General features: G+C 42.0%; 1 protein-coding gene across 2 annotated transcripts in view; it reads left to right on the forward strand.

Moving 5' to 3' along the window:
* The first annotated feature begins 999 nt into the window (after positions 1-999).
* Positions 1,000-20,395, forward strand: part of LOC117972821 (UV radiation resistance-associated protein-like) — a 77,434-nt gene continuing 58,038 nt past the window's right edge. Inside the window, exons 1-7 of one of the 2 annotated variants that reach the window (XM_059027951.1) lie at positions 1,000-1,513; positions 6,706-6,823; positions 7,521-7,555; positions 9,627-9,788; positions 10,412-10,486; positions 11,021-11,103; positions 17,215-17,320. In XM_059027951.1, the coding sequence (XP_058883934.1) occupies positions 1,397-1,513; positions 6,706-6,823; positions 7,521-7,555; positions 9,627-9,788; positions 10,412-10,486; positions 11,021-11,103; positions 17,215-17,320 (696 nt within the window). In that variant the 5' untranslated portion in view covers positions 1,000-1,396. The remainder of the gene's footprint in view (positions 1,514-6,705; positions 6,824-7,520; positions 7,556-9,626; positions 9,789-10,411; positions 10,487-11,020; positions 11,104-17,214; positions 17,321-20,395) is intronic. The other variant, XM_059027950.1, reaches the window with a different exon arrangement.

Here is a 20,395-nt window from a genome sequence, read left to right on the forward strand (position 1 = left end):
GTCCAGCTGCCTGTACGGTACGCTTGTCAAACTTACATTTTGACAGCGTTCCCTGGCTTCTCCTCGTGCTGAACGACACCCCTAGGCGTGCGGATATTGGCTCATATTTAAACACCCTGTCGTGTGCTATTCCTTGATAACAACACTCCACATTGACTCTGAGCTGGCGGGTTCAGCTGGGGTCTTATTACCACTAACAGAGGAAGAGAATTTAGTATGGACAATTAAAAATGCAAATCTGCATCTCCAACTAGCTGAATGAAAATCAAGCGTATAAAAGATGTTAAATCAGTGTCCTATTGTAAGTGACTCTGCATATAATGCACAGCCTACCTCTGTAAAGCGCTTTGTGATTATATATATATATATATATATATATATATATATATATATATATATATATATATATATATATATATATATATATATATATAACATTGAAGCAGCCAATGTTAGCGCCTGCAGGGATGTCTTACGTGAACTATGGGGACTGGTATTTAATTTAATTATGGTCAGCGATAATAAGCTCAGTTACCCGCGGATCGCCGACTGATCCCAGAGACCTTGAGACTCAACAGAAAATCGGGAGCTTAGACAGGTACGGATCACAGCCAATAAGATGCTTGACCTTGCAAGCGTGAGCACCCTCGCTGCCTATATGAACAATGCTTTTCCTGTTAGAAATGTACAAACGGTACGCATTTGCATTGGTGCACAACGGGTTACCGAGTAAACTTTACACTTTTAATCTGCAGCGATTACTTTCTTAACGATCTAAATTACGAGGTTTATCTTTAATCCCAAAGAAACCGAACACAAAACACGGATACCTGAAGTCGACGTGAAGTTGTGTGTTTTGTTGTTGTTTTTTTTTTTTTTTTTTTTAGCTAACAGCACGTCCACTTCTGCAGTAAATCAAAGCCGCCGGAACCACTTTGGTTTCTGGTCCATCCATCATGTATTATACTGACAGCACTCTTACAGCAGGACCGTACCAACAAACCTGTACCATTCACCACGCCCATTTCATATTGCTGATGAATGCTTAACCAATAACGAGGAGCTAATCTTTAAAATCCGGCCTCCCTGAAAGATTGAAATCGCTCCGAACCAATCAGCAAGTCGATACGGACTTTGACGCTGAACGCAGGGGGAGAGGAGGACTGTGATGGTTTCCTGAGTGAAAACATTTCACCGCCTCTGTGTTTATTTCGATATGCCGACAGGTTGAACAGCTTTCTGTTATTAAACTGCTAAAATCAAACAGTATACAGGATTATCTTTTTTTTATTTTTACGTCGCCAGTTGTGTTATTGTTATTTAAATCATGGTTAAATCTGCGGAGTGATGCGTAGTTTATTTGAATGAAGCGGAAGCCCGAAGACCCGAAAGGAGAATGAGCTCCACACCCGGCCGGGATGCAGTTGTTTCTGTCGCCGCTGTCCATCTCTCCAACACCGGGGTAGCGGTGCCTTCCAGCAGGGCCCTGCACGTCGACCTCCTGTCTCAGCAAGTACGTTGGTCAACCGGCGCTGGATGATCTGCTTTCCATTTAATGATGTACAAAAAGCCGAGTTCACGGCGCTTTGCTTTTCCTGTATGTTATTATTGTGTGTGTGTGTTTTTAGCATGCAAGGGGCCTTAACATGCTATTGCTACCAGCATATGTCCAGTACAGGTATGTGTAGAGAGAGCCAGGCAAACCGCACAACATCCATTAAAGACACAAATCATCCACACATGCCGTCCTATTACTCATGAAAGGACAGTTTGCAGCGGCGTTGTTATCAAGCCGCTTCCTCCCTCCCTGCCCTCCCCGGGGAAGGGAAGAGTGGTGTCGACACTGTTTTGTGATTTAAAACCGTATCCTGTGTTTTTTTGTTTTCTGCCTGGACCTTTCTAATGTCTCAGGAAGTGAAGCGCACAAAGTACCGCACTGCAAGCCCGTGGCGTCGATTGGGAGTTACATGAGTATTCAACCGTGCCGTAGTGTAGCATATGGACAACGATCTGGGTTTGTTCCGATTGAATGTGTTGAATCTGTCAACACTGTACAAGCTGTTGTTTCCTGTAAACGAACATGTAGGATTAAAGTCCTCCTTTTTCATGTCTGTTTTCTTCCTGTATCCTAACGTAGCTGAGATGTGTTGCAGCCGGTATGTGCACTGACGTGCTGTTGGGGGTTAGAGTTAGAGACGTACCGTGAATACAGTGGCAAGCAGGTTTAAAGCGGTGTGTGTGTGTCTTCAGTTAAAACTTACTTTGGGACATGGTCGTGTTCTTAAGTGCTATACGTCAGAACTATTGAAGAACATAGTAAATAGAAACTAAGTTGTGTGTGTGTGTGAGTGTGTGTATGTATGTGTATATATATATATATATATATATATATATATATATATATATATATATATATATATATATATATATATATATATAATGTGTGTGTGTGTGTGTGTGTGTGTAAAAAAAAAAAAAAAAGGAAGTTATTCATATTGCTAAGAAATGTGTTGGTGAGCTTGGTTGGAGATGAGAATTCTTGGAAGTCAGAGTTCTTGGAAATTACAGTGCAAGCATGCAGTATGGGTTGCAAAATGTAAAATGACCTGAGAAACGTTACTCCTGCAGAAGGGTGTTCATGTGTTTTACCAGATCCAGTCCTGACAAGTCATTTACTGTGTCATCATTCTAAGCTTAATAGTCTGACCAAAACAAATGCTTGAAAATCTTATCAATACACCAAAGAGATCACCTTTGTTTGTTCTGAACATTGTATTACTGCATGTAGGGATGGAAATAAGACTCCCATTGCATAGCAGTTTGATCCATTCCTAGTTTCACTATGTGCTTAAGACACACCTGAGCTTGTTACTGTACCTACAGTACTGAATACGCTGTGGCTAATCAAGCTCGTAGTAAAACCTGGAATGGATGAAGCTGCTATGCAATAGGAGTCTTATTTCCATCCCTGACTGCTGCAGGTGCTGTAACTAACTGAAGTGACACGACTGACTGAAGTGACCCGGCTGACTGAAGGGACCCGACTGACTGCTGTAACTGACTGAAGGGACCCGACTGACTGAAGTGACCCGACTGACTGCTGTAACTGACTGAAGTGACATGACGGTAAGCAGACTTCACTTGCAAGGGCTGTCTCCACAGTTAAAACTACATTAAAACATGTGCTTGGCGAATGCAGTGAGAGCTAACCTACAGGAGAATGCAGTATAATTGTACTGTATGTTTAATATGAACGAACGCCAGCAAGGTGTCTGGCTCTGGCGTGTAATTTATTATACTGGCGTGTTAGTAAGTGATATAAAGGGTGGCAGTGGATCTAAAGCATTGTCCCTGCATGTGCACATACTGCACTGCAGCATAACTGGGTCAGAAAGGAAATGTGTTTGATCTGGTACCCAGCGAGAAGAGCACTACTCTAACCATCGTCTGCACAAAGAAACAACGTGGCTCAACGTGCCATCATAACGATGTACTGTAAGAAGCCTTGTGCTGCAGGCTGGTTCTAAACATTAACAAAGAAATCTGGTTTTCCATTGAAAACAGAGTTTTTGTTGTCTCTGTGTTATCGGCGCAGGCATCCACTCATTTGACATGATTGTATTTTCTGCTGCTGTGAAATCGGGGGCAGGATTTTATACAGAGTCTCTTTTGCATGCAGATGTGATGATGTCACAATCCCCTGCATCCACCATTGGTCACCTGGCACGTTCCGATTGCATGTACACAAATCCACGTGTCTGCTCGGATCCCTTATTTACCCATACAGTTTAATGATGGGGTTTTATTCTGTATTCGGAGGTGTCTGAACACTTTGGTGTACTTTCAGTATGGGCCCCTGTCTCTATAAACCTTAAAATGACCACTTGCCGTAGCATGAATGGTTTTTGCAGGCTGTTCTACTGTACGCTCAGAAGTGATTATCATGTGATTACATTTCACTTTCTTTCCAGGCGATGGTATCCCAGGAGGGTTGAGTGTGTGTAAACAGCTGCTGCCCCTGGTTTGCAGCAAACCTCTCAAAATGATCTCGGACTGGTAAACACAGGAAGTGTAGCATTTAAATGCTTGCACAGCGGTCACAATTATTTCATTAGATGATCTTGCAGAGAGAACATGCTGCCCACTGGTTGCATCAAGTGACTTCAGAAGAATGCTTCCATTAAGATTCACTGTAGATTAAGTACAAGGAGCCATTTTCATGAAACATTTGCATGCCTTTAAAGCACAGTAGGACTATAATGCATTTGCATGCCTGTAGTGAATAGGGTACATTTACTGTCACCTGCTTATACAGCCCAATGTGTTCCTGTCATTGACATTGCTGTGGTTCAGTGAACAGAAACATGCATCTCTGTGCCTTTGCAAGTGGAAATTGAGTTTTTATTTATCACTTTGATAATGTACTACTGCGCGGTCTGCAGAAACAGTTGGGGGAGCAGGGGGAAGGGGAGTAACAAGAAAGCTCATTTAGACTTTAATTGCAGTGATTGTGCTAATGGGGAGGGAACAACTCCTGCCAGAAACAAAGCCTGGGTGGGTTGATATGCTGTCACACCCTCCTCCAAAATCAGCAAAACTGATTATTAAAAAATATATATATATATAAATTAAAAATGACATGATTTTATGTTTGTCTTACTCTTCATAAGAAATACCAAAGACTTTCAGAAACGTCTTGTGCAGGATGGCAAGTGCAAGGATTTGTGATGCAGACTTGGGCTTGGTCTCTCTAAACGACTCGGTGATCCTGAAGCAGCACACATGTGATATGTAGAAAGGGCTTCACTGTGGAGAATCCCATGACTTGGCTTTGTGCTTCATTCGGCTGAATGAAGCTGTTCTGCTGAGGTTAGACTGGAGGAATTTCCAAGTGCCTGAAGTTATCTAGTAATTCCTGGTTCAATCTTTCACTGCTGGTTTACTGTAAACAGCTGTTCAAGTAGAGCAGCATTTCCAGGCAAGGCCAGCAGTGAAAGAACAATGCATGCTTTACTCGAACTAGCTGAATACATGTTGTGTTTCCAGCAGATACTGGACCCAAAGTGGAAGGAACCTGAAATAAGTACCATGCGCTAGCTGAAATAACTGCTGCCTGCTGGTGGCTCAGGTCACATGTGGAGCGAGAACTGTCCTTGCACACTTTGGGGAAATACATTCCACAGTGTTCATGTCTCACATGGGCAAAGTAAACATGTGGCTGAAAGTGCAGAGCATGCTGTACAAGGGGCACAATGTATTGTTATCAAGGGATAACTGTGTGCAGTATATTGGAGAGGCACAGGGCAGTACTGTACATGCTGACACAGGTTCAGTGGAGCATTCTCTCTGCAAATAAAGCATAAATCCTAACAGTGACATCGGACACTCTGAAATGCTTGTGTCAGTTTCAGCATTGTTACACAGGTCAAGAACAGCATTTTAGTTCATTTGATCTTCCAGTACTCTGTGCCTCGGTGCAATATATTTTTTGTTTTTGGAATGTTATTTTTTTTCATAAGAAGGTTATGATCCCGACTAAAATAGCACTGTATCTGTTTACTGCGAACCATTGTACGTGTTCTGGGAGGGAAATACAGCAAGACTCCTATTGCACGGCAGTTAGATCCATTTTATTATAAGCCAGAGTAACATGCAAGGAAGTGGCGTGCATTAAAACCTACAATGACTCCAGCTGCTGGGCAATAGCCTTTCGTTGAATCCCTTATTGTACCATAATACAATTTTATTTAAACATACCTACTTATATTTTGGCAAACGTTCAGTGATAACGTATTGTAAGCCAGAAACGTACTGTACAGTGAATGACCCAGAGGGAATTCACTGCCCATAATTTAAAATCTTTGTACCTTTCTGTATTCATTTAGCCATTAATGTGTGTTCAATAACTAGACCTAGTTGCAGAATCTTCAGTAGCACATAAGAGATGAGTTTAAATTCAATAGCTATTTATGTTGGCTATGCTTGCGTAAGTCTGCGTTGCCAATGCATATCTTGATGTAGTCACTGTATGAGTTTCCATTGCTTTAGTGTTTCTGGAAGCTCAGGAATCCGTTACCTGCCTCCACTCGTGAACTCTGGCTACATTGCAGTGTTAGTGAGTCCTGTTGGAATGTGTTTACTGGTTCATTACAGTGAAGTCACTCTCATTGTTTCACTTCTGATATTATATATAAAGTATATTTAAACCAAGGAGAACTGCTTGGCAAATCGTGGTCTCTGACGTGCCAAGGGTGGGAAACGTTTTCCTTATAGGGGTGCAGCATCTGATCCTCCGTGTGGTACTAGCAGGCACACTCGAGAAACCCCGCTGGGACCAGATGCATGTACTAGACTCCCTCCAGTGCTCTGATATGTACAAGCATACAAGCTGGGGCCAAGTCCCAACTTGTTTTGTAGTAGGCCTCGGTATCATTATTTGGACACACTTTATTTTATTTATTTATTTATTTCATTTATTTATTTTGAATCGAGTAGTCCTGCTTGATTTTCAGCTTGGTAAACTTCCAAAAAGCTCTGCTTTGACCAGCACTGCTTGTGAAACTGATTGTTTGACTGAGGTAGGATTTGGGTTTCAGAACTGGACTAACCGCCCCAGGCCCAGCAGTCCCATAAGCCGCAACGCTTTGCAAGTCCGTCTTCGAAGTTGACTTTCACGTGTGTTTCTGTGTCTGTTTTGTTTCACAGCGACGCCTGCGTCACCTTCGAAGCATTGCAGCCCGGAATATTGTTAACAAGAATGGCTCTCCGCTCTTGGACACACGCTTTACACTGCACTTGTGTGACGGCACACAGATATTCAGAGGTAAGCTGCTGGGAGTTTAATTGTGTGACGGCTCACAGATATTCAGAGGTGAGCTGCTGGGAGTTTAATTGTGTGACGGCTCACAGATATTCAGAGGTAAGCTGCTGGGAGTTTAATTGTGTGACGGCTCACAGATATTCAGAGGTGAGCTGCTGGGAGTTTAATTGTGTGACGGCTCACAGATATTCAGAGGTGAGTTTGAAAAACAAAGAGCAGGTGTGGAAGTGCTGGCTTTAGCTACCCCGGGTCTGTAGTGTTGTATTTGTTTTTTTTTTTTAAATGTTTGAGTGCTCCGAATGAGTATAAAGAAACAAAACGCAGGAAGAAACTAAAATGAGGATAATTACATTATATATAGCAACTTAATCAAGTAGCGAGCTTGTCGCCACATTGATCACGCCACGTGCAGTGTGCCCCTGGTGGCTTTTCTTCTAAAATTAGAACTTTTAGCCCACTTACCTGCTGTATCCAGACAGCTGGCAGCAGGAATGGTTTTTCTTTTAAAGTTTGGGTTTCAAAAAGTTTCTTTTTTTTTCCTGCACAATTGTAAATCCAGTTTGCTTGAAACTTTTGCATCAAGATAAAGATCTATATCTTGTACTGGTTTGTTCAAAACATGAATGCATTTTTTACATTGCTTTCATATTAAGCACTAAACAAAATACTGATGTATTGTCATTTTTTCCCCCGTCTACAGCCTTTTACAAGAGTGAAGTTGTAAGAGACTCGTTGGTAAGTGGGATCTTCAGCATGTTATACACTGTATATATGTATTTAATATTCGTGCTATACTCAAAGGACCCGTTCTTGAATATATGGCTTCATAATAGAATATAGAAGTGCTATTCAGGAGCTCAGTGGTTCCAGTTTAATTTTGGCTGGAGGCTCGCCTCACTGCGCTACAGCGACCCCCTCATGGTCAAAGGCCAGACTGAGACCTTTAGGCTGAACTCTGTCCTCCAGGATGCAGTAACTTGGCAACATCCAATGCTTGGGTACAGTGCTATAACTGGGTAGTGACAGTCTTCAGAGTTATTAATGGGGAACTGCTGATGAACGCCTTCCTTCTTCTTCTTCTTCTTCTTCTTATTATTATTATTTATTTCTTAGCAGACGCCCTTATCCAGGGCGACTTACAATCGTAAGCAAATACATTTCAAGTGTTACAATACAAGTAATACAATAAGAGCAAGCTTAAAGCTCCCCACCTCGTGGTTACTTTTGTTTTGTTCAAGTCCTGTTTCTACACGCAAGGTAACATGCTTCACAACAGGAAGGGTCCAGCATACAGTGCAGCACATTCCTCATTTAGAGGTTTCACTTTCACATGCACTGCTGGTATTCACTTGAATGCAACCACATTATTGTAATGTCTCTAGTGATGTTAACAAGGTGGTCAATAAACCCTCCCTGGTGGGAAAACAATATTACAGACTGTGCTGGGCAGAACTGCATTGTTGTTGCTTCTAGCATGAGAAGTACATGTGCAGTAATGAACAGGGGACGCCTCTTTATGCATCTTGCAGTAGGGTGGGAGTGTGCTCGCACTGCAGTCACAGTAGGTGCTACAGGGGGGTTTGTGTTGGCTGTTCAGCGGACGCCTCTTTATGCATCTTGCAGTAGGGTGGGAGTGTGCTCGCACTGCAGTCACAGTAGGTGCTACAGGGGGGTTTGTGTGTGCTGTTCAGCGGATCCCTCTTTATGCATCTTGCAGTAGGGTGGGAGTGTGCACGCACTGCAGTCACAGTAGGTGCTACAGGGGGGTTTGTGTTGGCTGTTCAGCGGATCCCTCTTTATGCATCTTGCAGTAGGGTGGGAGTGTGCTCACACTGCAGTCACAGTAGGTGCTACAGGGGGGTTTGTGTTGGCTGTTCAGGGGACACCTCTTTATGCATCATGCAGTAGGGTGGGAGTGTGCTCGCACTGCAGTCACAGTAGGTGCTACAGGGGGGTTTGTGTTGGCTGTTCAGCGGATACCTCTTTATGCATCTTGCAGTAGGGTGGGAGTGTGCTCGCACTGCAGTCACAGTAGGTGCTACAGGGGGGTTTGTGTTGGCTGTTCAGGGGACACCTCTTTATGCATCTTGCAGTAGGGTGGGAATGTGCTCGCACTGCAGTCACAGTAGGTGCTACAGGGGGGTTTGTGTGTGCTGTTCAGGGGATCCCTCTTTATGCATCTTGCAGTAGGGTGGGAGTGTGCACGCACTGCAGTCACAGTAGGTGCTACAGGGGGGTTTGTGTGTGCTGTTCAGGGGATCCCTCTTTATGCATCTTGCAGTAGGGTGGGAGTGTGCTCGCACTGCAGTCACAGTAGGTGCTACAGGGGGGTTTGTGTTGGCTGTTGGTTTAGAAGTTCACATTCTTAGAACCCAGGAATCCTCTTGCTGGAATGCCCCATTAGAGCCAGTTCCATGGATAAAGTTCCCATGAATGAATGTCACAATCTCTCCATTCTTCTCAGTGAGCGTGTGATCGTGTTCTTCCAGTTCAGAGACTTGCTGTTGGGATTAGTGGTTCAGCCTGGATTCGGAAGGGAGTTTCCTCTGAGTTCAGGAACGGCTATTGTTTGACTTGCACCATTCCTTTTGCAAAGGAAACTGATCTGATGTTATAAGCAGTATCTATTAATATATACAACTGATTATAAATAGTGGGGTATTTGAATCCACTTAATGGGAACTCTCCTATGTATCTGTCTGGCACATAATACTAATACGTTTTTACTTTTACTAATATGTGTTATTGTGAGGCTGTTAATCACCACTTCCTATATGTGTTGATCTGTTTTTTAATACAAATCCAGAATCCCACATGGAGGAGTGTAGACTTTGCTGAGCTGCCAGACCATCTCGACATGTCTGTGTCCTGCTTTGTGGTGCGGATCTGGGGAGGGCGACTGGAACAGTACCAGCTGCTCATAGAATGGAAAGTGAATCTGGATGGGCTGAGATACACGGGGCAGCAGGTAAGGAGAGGGTCATGTGAGAAATCATCTTCATCTGTGCTTGCTAAGGGGTATAAAAAATGAAACCTGTCTACTGGTGCCAGAATTTGATGTTGCTGACGCGATATATGGGGGGGGGGGTTAAATAAATAAAATCCTGAGTCTCCCGGTGTGTGTGATCTTGTTGTGAGATGATACCGATGCCCCGTATGCATTGCACTAAGGTTGAACCCTTCCAAGCATGAAATATTGGAAGTTGTTTTGCGTCTCCCATATGCCCCTGTATAAAGACTAGAAGAGTTTTATTGTATCCGTCCCCATATGAGACTGCCATGCATGAAAGGGTTAAGCATTCTTTGTGTATAAAATGCAACACAAAGATAATATTCTTTGTTAGTGTATGAAATGCAACACAAAGATAATATTCTTTGTTAGTGTGTACAATGCAACACAAAGATATCATTCTTTGGATGTCACAAACTTAAAGGCTTGTTGCCAGTATTTGAAGTTGAATAGCGTGGAGGCAGGATAGACCATGCTTTGCTCTTCATATTAATATATTAATTCATAATAATGAGTTTCATATTCAGAAAAACACAAAATGAAAGTCCTTCTCTTTTCTGTGTATTTTTTTATAATCCCAGATCCGGTCTCGTAACCCGAATGAAATAATATTTGGATTGAATGACGGCTACTATGGAGCCTCTTTTTATCACAAGGTAAGAGTTAACAGTTCAGTATCCACAGAAAGAGTTGGCAGTTTTAAATGTAATATTTTGCCTAAGCCTTTGTCAAATGTTACGTTAGAGGGCATACTGTGAAAGGGAATTACAGTTTACATTCAATATTTATTTAAAGTCCATTAGCTCACTTACTGTTGTACGTTTATGCAGTCTTGCAAACATTAGTTGTATAATATCTATACAGGAATGGTACTACAGACTCCTATTGCATAGCAGTTTCATCCAGACCAGGTTTTACTGTGAGCTTGATTAGCCGCAGTGTATAGGTACCAAGCTTAGGTGTGTCTTAATAAACTCCTAGTAAAACCAGGACTGGATCAAACTGCTGTGCAATGGGAGTCTTGTTTCCATCCCTGCCTATATCATAGAGTAACAGCACTCCATGATGGAGTTTTGATTGGTTACAAAGATTGCCAATATTTTTCAAGTCTGATAGTGTTTAAACATTTAACAAATGAAACGAGACTTAGTAAGGATTCTGCGAGAATAACCTTTGCTTGTTTGTTGAAGGATCAGTCGGAAAGGAAGAGCAGTTTACTGCAGGTGGACCAGAGCTGTGTGAGGAACACCTACAGCGTGTTCTCTTTGCTAAGGTAAGATGGATCTTTGGTCAGGCAGCAGCATGCGAGGTGACAGCTCACAAACTGGAATTCAAACTCAGAAAAAGCCCTGTGTGTCCTTGCTTCAGCACCGCAGATCAAACCCTACTATGTTGGAGCTAGGATTTACAATAACGAATGATTCTGTCCTTTGAGTTGATCATGTCAGTGGAAATAAGCGAACCCCTAATGAGTGAGCCGGTATAAGCAAGGTGCTGATTGAGTAGCGAGGACTGAAATGGGGTTTGAGTCCTATCTCTGGCAACCTGTGTGTGCTACAGAAGAGGGAGACGCATGGACTTGCTCTCTCCTTCACCAACTATTGGATCTGTCAGTCTGGTCAACTCTTCACACTATGGTCTTGCTTATTTCCCCCACAAGGGGGAGCCATTGTCCCAGTTTTGTATTTTAAAGTCAGAAAAGCGTTTGGTACAGTAGATCTCTTCCTAATGTCTCTAGTGGGGTGTTGGTCATTATTTCAATACATGCACATATTGGGATTTCCAGTGCTTTAAACCACACGTCTCTGAATATGACTCCGTTGTTTGGAGCAGTGTACTTCTTAGACAGCTGGCTGGGGTGGAAAAATAAACTGAATAAACAAAACAAAAAAAAAACAGAACAACGTACTCATTATCCTGTGCTCTGACTTAGAATGAATAAGAAGGTATGCAAGCAAAACATGCTCTTCAGTTGTGAGTGTACGAATGTAATGTGAAGCAGGAATGTGTGCAGCAGATCCTGATCCGTTCTCGTGATCTGTTAATCCACATGCTTCCTGTCTTGCCACTGCTTTGCCTAACATGTTCTTGGCAGTACAGCGTTCTTACAGCAGAGAAACAGCGAGGGAGCCTTGCAGAGCTCTGATAACAATCTTCAGGTGTTCATCAGCCAGGACGTGCCAGTTGACATTGAGAGGACTATGAAATGAATTTACAGTAGAATGCAGTGCTGGCTTGGGTAAAATGAACTCTTGTGTTACTACTGACCGGCAGATAGATACTGTGTGCATTGGAAATCTCTGGCCTGAAGGAAATAAAACATTGTTTATATATTATGGTTTTGGAGGGTTTCAATTTTTTTAATTCAATTTAAAATGGTACATTTTTTAAAGATGATGCTTTAGCAAGTAGAAGGAATGTAGGTCTGCTTCTACAGCAGCTTCTATGCACACACACACACACAAACACACACACACATATATATAATATATATATATATATATATATATATAATGTGTGTTTGTAGTATTTTGTGTGTGAGCTGCAGCGCAGTCCACATGCCGTTTTTAGGAGTTTTCTTGTTTGGATGTTTCTGTGAACACTTGTAACTTCTGAATGCCTTGTTGGATAGATCCTAGAATCTGTAGAAAGCTTTTATAAAGACTTTAGCCTTGGCTGAGTTAATGCGCTGTATATGTTTTAACATGTTCACCTGTACTGATGAAAACCTCTGTGCTGCACAAACTCTGACTGCTGGACCCACGTTAGGACACTGATCCAGTCTTGAGAATTCACTGAAGGAACAGACTGGCACAGTAGAGTGAATGCTAATCTGAAAGCGACAACATCAAGCACCTTCAGAGTATTGGGACATTTACAGTCGGCCCACTGACTTGCTTAATAAATACCTTGCTATCTCCTGAACAGGTAACTGTCCCCTCTTCCCCTCTGCATTGGTGCACCACAGCTGTTTTCCTGGAATGCACACTTATTGAGAGTGGTGTGTGGGTTTTATTTTTTTTTTTTTTAGCTATATTTTCTGGTAGCCCATCTTGCTGTCTAGTTTCTAAACACTCAAAAGACTCTTCATTTTTTTTTTTTTCATTTGCTGTTAAGGCGCCTGACTGTCATTTTGACAGACATTTGTAAAAACAGAATTGTTTTGTTGTGGTGTGGAGTTCAGGTCACTCGCTCTCCGCATTGAAGAATCTCAAGCTGAATAACACGGTGACGATGATGAGCCATTTCCTGCAATTCTCCCGTTTGAGCCCCGGCTCCGGTCAGTGCAGCTTGTCATTCTGTGGTCGGAGCAGTAAAGAAGTAATCAGCCACAGGATATTCTTCTGAATGGGATTAGGAGAGAAGTTTAAACAGCTGGCACAGGAGAGGGATGAGTCCTGGCCTCAGGGTTCCAGTAGAAATTCAATGTTTTCTGAAAAATGAAGAATTGAAATTGCTGTGTGTTAAATGGCTTGCTTTATCTTTTCACCTGAACCCTAAAAGCATTTCAATAAATAAATCCATGAATAAAGCATGTGTTCGCTGAAAATACACTGTACAATACAAACCCATGTTGTGTGGTATCGCTCATGGCTAACTTATGAGTTATGTTTTATGTCTATGCAATTGAAATAGACCATTTTTCGGTGGTTTATTTTGTAATGTAAAACGCTATTTTATTTTAACATACAAAAGGTTTCCAAAAAGCAATGCCTGGGGATGTACGTTACGTTAACCGCATGTCAATGCTGGCTGTCTGTCGCACTTGAAACTGATGACCTACACTGAGATCGGAGCTCATTACTGGCCTTTTATTTGAGATTTATTCTGATCGTAAATGTTGAACTAGTTTTGAAGGTGCTTTGCTGTTCCCTCCCTGTCATGATTGGCCGTGTTAACTTGAAGTCACAAAACTCTTCCAGTATCTCCTTAGGATCCCCCTGAATAAGTTCTGCTGACGGGCGTAATGAAACCCCATCACGAATTTCAGGCCACAGTTCCAGGTTGGAGAAACATGTTTTTGTGATGGACACAATCTTACATCTTAATGCCATTTTCATGTGGTACAGAACCTCTTTGTGGACCCTGAAATGTGTTGACATTCCCTGGTAGGTATTGACAGAGTCGCTGTTATTTTTCATACTGTTCATTTGAGGACACATGGTTCATTTTAAAAGGTGATTCTACAGAGATTTAAAAGGTATTACTTTCTGTGCATAGCAAATTTAGGCAGATTCCTGTCAAGTGGTGGTTTAAAAAAAAAAAAAAAAAAAAAAAAAAAGCCCTCGATTTCAATTGAGCATGAGTGGTCAAAGCCCTCGATTTCAATTGAGCATGCGTGGTCAAAGCCCTCGATTTCAATTGAGCATGCGTGGTCAAAGCCCTCGATTTCAATTGAGCATGCGTGGTCAAAGCCCTCGATTTCAATTGAGCATGCGTGGTCAAAGCCCTCGATTTCAATTGAGCATGCGTGGTCAAAGCCCTCGATTTCAATTGAGCATGCGTGGTCAAAGCCCTCGATTTCAATTGAGCATGCGTGTATAATGAGATGAGAATTAACACTGGGCGAGCAAAACGTGTAATCTGTTGGAGAAACTGCAGAGCCAAGTAAGTGTATTGGTGTTCATCCATATTCCTTCTGCTTTATCCATATTCATTTGGTGAAAAAATTCTAAATCTCAAAAGTTGAAACAGTTTCATTAGAAAGTATTTTTTTTTAGTGAGCATTGTTGTATATCTTTGTGGGTTGGATAAGCGGGATACCGTAGGGTGATTCCAGCACTCCCCCTTGTGAAAGCAATAGAAGGTGCATGTCTGCTCTCCTCTTCTCTTATCTGAGAAGGCAGAGCTGGTGCTGGTGCTCATTGTCTTGGTGCTCTTCCTGGATCAAAAGGCTTCTCTACTGAACTCCACAGTACTGCCCAGCCTTCCCTTGCGAAGGTGCTCACCCTTCATGTAAGCTCCTATACTGTCTACATGCAGCACCACCAGTTAAACATCATGATGACCTGAGGTGTAGCTGATGGTTTAGAAGAGCGCTAATTAAAGATCAGTGATCCAGTCTTTAGTGCTGGCATTCCAGACTTAAAAAATATTCCAGCGATTTGAAAGCTCTTTGCTGGTAGTCCTTGGGTAACGTTTGTCTGGAAAAGGAAACTGTAAGCAGGCCCTTGCCATCTTGTTTGATTGAAATAAGTGACGGGTGATGTGATATGAATCATTAGAAGAATGTATCTGATTGCTGCGATATGAATCATTAGAAGAATGTATCTGATTGCTGCTTGTTGCTGCTTGTGGTTGTAGGTGTTTTTGATACGTGTTGCCGTACAGTATGGTGAAGCTGCTGGATCTCGGCTCCCCACTCTCTGTTTGTGTCTGTATTTGGACTGTGTACTGTATGGTCAGTTGTTGTGGTTCTGGCACACTCCAGTTCAGTTGTTGTCGTGCTCTTGTGCTTCCTCGGGTGTGTGTTTTGTTTAATAATTTCTACTGCCAGTCAGGCACAGACTTGTAATTAATTAGCCTGCATGGAACATAAGAAACATTTTAAATGAGAGGAGGCCATTTGACCCGTCAGCGCTTGCCCGGTTCCTAGTAGCTGATTGATGTCACAACCGGAGAGCTTCTTCTCCTGTGAACACTTGCTGCAGTCCCATCGGTACATTCATAAAGGGTTTGTTTAAATGCCTGCTGTAAATATTTTAATTTGGAGATGAAGAACCTTTTATCATCTGTAAACAATGTATTGCGTTTTCTAAAATGAAAGCAACAAAACTTTAAAAAGAAACCCCACACATCCAAGGAGAAAAGTGATCCTAAACAGATGGCCATCAACCAAGCCAAGTCAATGGAAGTTCAGCGAGCAGTAACGAAACCGGTCTCCTTGGAGAGAGGTGTCACAGAAAGGCCAGTTCTTGCATGTGGGTTTTTCATTTGCTTTATGAAAGGGTGGGGAACAGTGGCACTTCTAGACCTTGCATTGGTTCCAGTCCTGTCCTTTAATCCATTTAAACTGAACAAATGAAGCACTTAGTCCAGTGATTGAATGAATTGTACCTGCAGTATTGCACGGGGAATGGAACCAGATCCAGAGTGCCTACCCCTGGGTTTAGATGCGGAAGACTCTCTTCTGTAGAAATGTGAGAGAATACACACTTTATCAGGAGAGGAAATAATCCCTACAGCAAAACACAGCAAAGGACAGTTGGCGAATGGGTAGAGCAATGTGTGATCCAGGGAAGGTTAAACAAAACACAAACAAGGGCTATTCCTGTCTGCAAGATCCAATGATGCAAGCAGTGTACGATCTAGCCATTAGAAAGTATGTTCATTTTAAATTGAGTGGGGTGGGGGGGGGGCTCATATTTTCATGCTATATGAAGTAGTGTGTTTTGCATGTCGCTCTCAATTGTAACCTCTGGGTTCAAATTGTTTTCATGGTTGTATTGATGTAGAATGATTTCTAAGCTTTTCCTGTGTTGTTTTTTTTTTTCAGTCATTTATATAAACCAGTGTTCTTGGCAGGACACACTCTAGTGCAATTGCCCACACAGACTGCACTGCAATTACTTCTCAAACGCTCTTTCTTTCTTTGCACACTACTGTGTTTCGTAGCCCATTATTATTCTTGTGAGGTTGTCACTGGTTCTTATAATTAATTCATGTGATCGATTTCAAGGTACAGGCAACCCCTTCAGTTGCGTATGCAAGGACTCCAGGAATATATAACCAGTATACACATTGAATACTGTGGTGCTGTGTTTAAATACCTGTGTGTAATAACGTTGTACCTTACTGTAAATGCATCAGTGGATGGACTGGGGATGTGTTACCTTACTGTAAATGCATCAATGGATGGACTGGGGATGTGTTACCTTACTATAGATGCATCATGATAACCTGAGGTAGCTTTGAAACCGTAGCTTTTGTGGAACCCTTTTGTATAAGTATACATTTAAAAAAGTTTATTCAGTCTCTATAACCCAAATATTAATAAGTAGCGGATCGCATGAGCCAGACCAGGCCACTTTGAAATTCCCAATGCCCTTAATTTAAAATATTGGTTGCCAGCGACCGTAAGTGATACACCATTAAAAATGACATTGACAAGGGCAAAATAATGAGAAGGGTAATCTGTTAGCATTTTTCTTGTAGTGCTAGAAGCAAAAAAAAAAACCAGATGTTCATTTTTTACTCTGCTAGTTATCTTGATAATATCAGTAAATGGTGGATCCAGTAACTGTATGGATGGAGATGCGATGGATTTAGTTCAGGGATCTACTTTTTCAAGATCCTGAAGGCTGTCAGTTTGTATTTCCAGCCTTGGCAGGGCATGTATGTTACTAACGTGATGATTTAAAGTCCATTTCTTTCATCTGCCCAGGTTGCACACAGCCCAGCGTGCGATAAAACAGACTCAAGCAACGGTTCAAAAGATTGGGACAGAGATTGAAGAAAAGCTGAGGCTAACAGCATCGAGTAATGAGCTGGTAAGTACAGCAGGTAACTTTTCATTAGTGGCTGGTTCCCTTGCCTCTGGGACATCAGGTGAAATCTGGCTCAGGTAGTCATTAGCCCTTTTAAAAATGCTCGTGTGTGTGTGTGTGTGTGTGTGTGTGTGTATAATTACACTATAGTATTGACTGGTGTGGGGTGGGGTGTGAACATCATCCTCTTGCAGTCAATGTACAGCAGTAGCCAACAATCAGAACTTTTTTTTACACACTGTATTAAACATTTTTTTTAGATTTTCTCAGAGTGACAGTATGGCAGCTGTAAAAATTAGCCCAGCTATTGGAATTGTGTTTATAGTAAATCTACACTTCAAAAGGAATTTTAGTGATTCTAATGACTTGTCTTCTTAAGCAGGCTCCAACCTGTCTTCTTTTTTAAATAGTTTGAGTTATTTGCAGCACGTTCTGGTTTTGAATGCTTATCCCATCTGACACAAGAACAATTGTATTTCTTCTTTTTTTAGATATCAAAATAGAGCTGGTATGAATGTAGGATGAGTAGACTTGCCATAACTTGGTTGTGTTTTTATTTCATTGTTTTGTGCCTTGGGGGTAATGAAGTTTAAGCAGGTTAAAGCTGAAACTGGATTTAGAGATGATTTTAGATGGAGCCTGTGTTTAAAAATATGTGGGCTTCAACATATCGCTTTGGCTGTTCTGGATAAATATTTGCTAGCATGCTTTTATGTGTAATGTGTGTGCCAAAGAACTTTATTTTGCTGTGTGGCTTGACGAGGACCAGTGCTGTGTGAAACACTTGCCAGAGACACACACAGACACACACACACACACACACAGACACCGACTTCGTGAGATGGGTCAGAGAATGGCATTGGGAAGTCTGCCCATGTACAGTACACTGCGTCTGGCACTTTCAAATGACACCAGCATTCAGTTCGTGCGAAAGCCTGCAGTAGTTTACACGCAAATGTAGCATGCCTGAAGCATAGGGGCTTTAACACTTGTGCGATGGAGGCTATATCTCTCTGTGGAGTGATTGACACCCTCTATTTCCGTACAAAGGGGCTCCGTCTTTCTGAAATTCCTTGATAAAGGTTTATCAGTGTTTACTGCTGGCCCAGCTCTGATTGGTATCGAGTGGATTGGCTCGGGCAAATGCCCATTGCTGCAGGCAATCAGGACCATGTGAGCATCCCCAATATGATGATTTGAGTTCCAGCCAGCTCAAGTACGGGGTTAAAAGGGCAAGTTTCTATATCACGTTGAGTCATTTAAAATGTTGATCACTAGACTGTGAAACAAACACATAAATAACTAGCCTTGCCAAGTCCTAAATTGAACTTAACCTGAAAATACAAGTTGCGTTGTGTTTGTGTTTTCAGTGCTTTTAAGAGTGCTTTTAAACTTGCTTGATGGGCTTTTTCTCTGAAGTGTTTATTGCCCAGATTTGTCCCTAACTAAATGCATGTTAATATTTTAGTGTTTGGCACATTCTCCTGCTTCATCTGCAGTGACAACATCCCAGAGAGTTGCACTGTGTCGGAAGAGCGTCAGAGTTACTGTGAGCAACACACGTGAACTTTCAAACACAAACTGAGACATACGGTATGCCCTGCGCTACCCTAAATGCCTTGGAAAAGAAGGATATACATCCTTTACATTTGAAAATCGGACGGCAAACATTTTCACTGCTGAAAATGTTCATTTATACCTGTTTACAAATCGTTATTGCTACTTCGCTTCAAACACCTTTCTTTCTTTTTATCTGCGTAGCTGCAGTGCCAAGCGTGCCTAGGCACTGGCTGTCCTGCTGGAGAGGGGGCATCGCAGTGCTAGAACATAGGGGCAGCAGGTGGGGTTTCTCCCATCCATTGAATTGTGGTATGCAGCCTTAGATGAAGATCTTTTATTATTCCCTAGATGGCGTGGTGGACTGTAGCGTGGTCAATAAATACAGTCATTGTTACAAGCTCTTCTTTGTCCATTATTAGATACCGGTTTTAGTAATTCGGTTATCTGGGAACGTGAGTGGTGTCCTACAAAGCAAACCTTTGCATGCTGTAGTTGCATATACAGTCAGGGGAAGTGGTAAATCCTTCATTGGTTCCTGTTGATGGTTGAAAAGGCTAGAAGACATTCCATATTTGGCTGCCTAACTCGGGAAAGAACTTTGGTTCTGTTTTGCCATTAAATACCATGCTTTTCCATCTCAGTTTGTATAGCCATTACAGCACACCAAGAAAGGCAAAAGTTCCCAAGAATCAGTCGATATAAAATTAACTACATTATTGTGCTTTATAAAGTCGAATGAAAAGTGTCACCTAAGGTCGTCTCAAATGCCTCTCGTTTAATTGGGATAGCTGCTTATTCTGGATATTTTTACTTCTCCTGAGGCGTCCCAATAAAGAAGCACAGACCTGTACTACAACGATGGCTTCCTGTAGACTTTTGCGATATCATTTTGTAATGTCTTTGATTACATGATGTTAAATAAAAGATCTAAAGTATGTTCATTTTATATAAATAAATGAAAAGCCATCTGGGATTAGTCTGCTACAGCGTGCTTTTTTCCAGCTGTTGACACATTTGGAGAGGTACCTCAGGGGTCAAGAGCTGCAGGGATACTCAATGCTCTTCTCAGGGCTAGGATATCATCTCTCATATCATCACCTAAGAAACTTACAACCAAGAGACTCCCACTCGGAAATCGCAGCCATGCACAGTGCTGTGAGAATAGCGGGTTTACATAGCCTGCTGCAGGCACTGGGTGATTTATACAACACCAATACTTAAGCATGGTCGCGAGGGGAGCGTTTAAACTGCTAACCTCTCATAAGTAACCCATATGAGGTGACGCCTTCCTATTTTCAGAGTCATGGAAACTCCTTCAGGGAACTACCAGTACCCTTCACCTTCACCTTGACCTTTGACCTAACAGGGCTGCCATATTGAGGTCATGTGATCAATCCAACTTTTCAGTTATTGTCTTATTAAAATCCTAGAATCCACTGAGTATTAATACCCATTGCCTGTGTTGTCCAATCAGTGCTTTAACCTCTGGTCATGTAAGTGATACTGACCTAGCCACAC

This window comes from Acipenser ruthenus, chromosome 8 (assembly GCF_902713425.1).
Source record: "Acipenser ruthenus chromosome 8, fAciRut3.2 maternal haplotype, whole genome shotgun sequence".
NCBI classification, from domain to species: Eukaryota; Metazoa; Chordata; class Actinopteri; order Acipenseriformes; family Acipenseridae; genus Acipenser; species Acipenser ruthenus.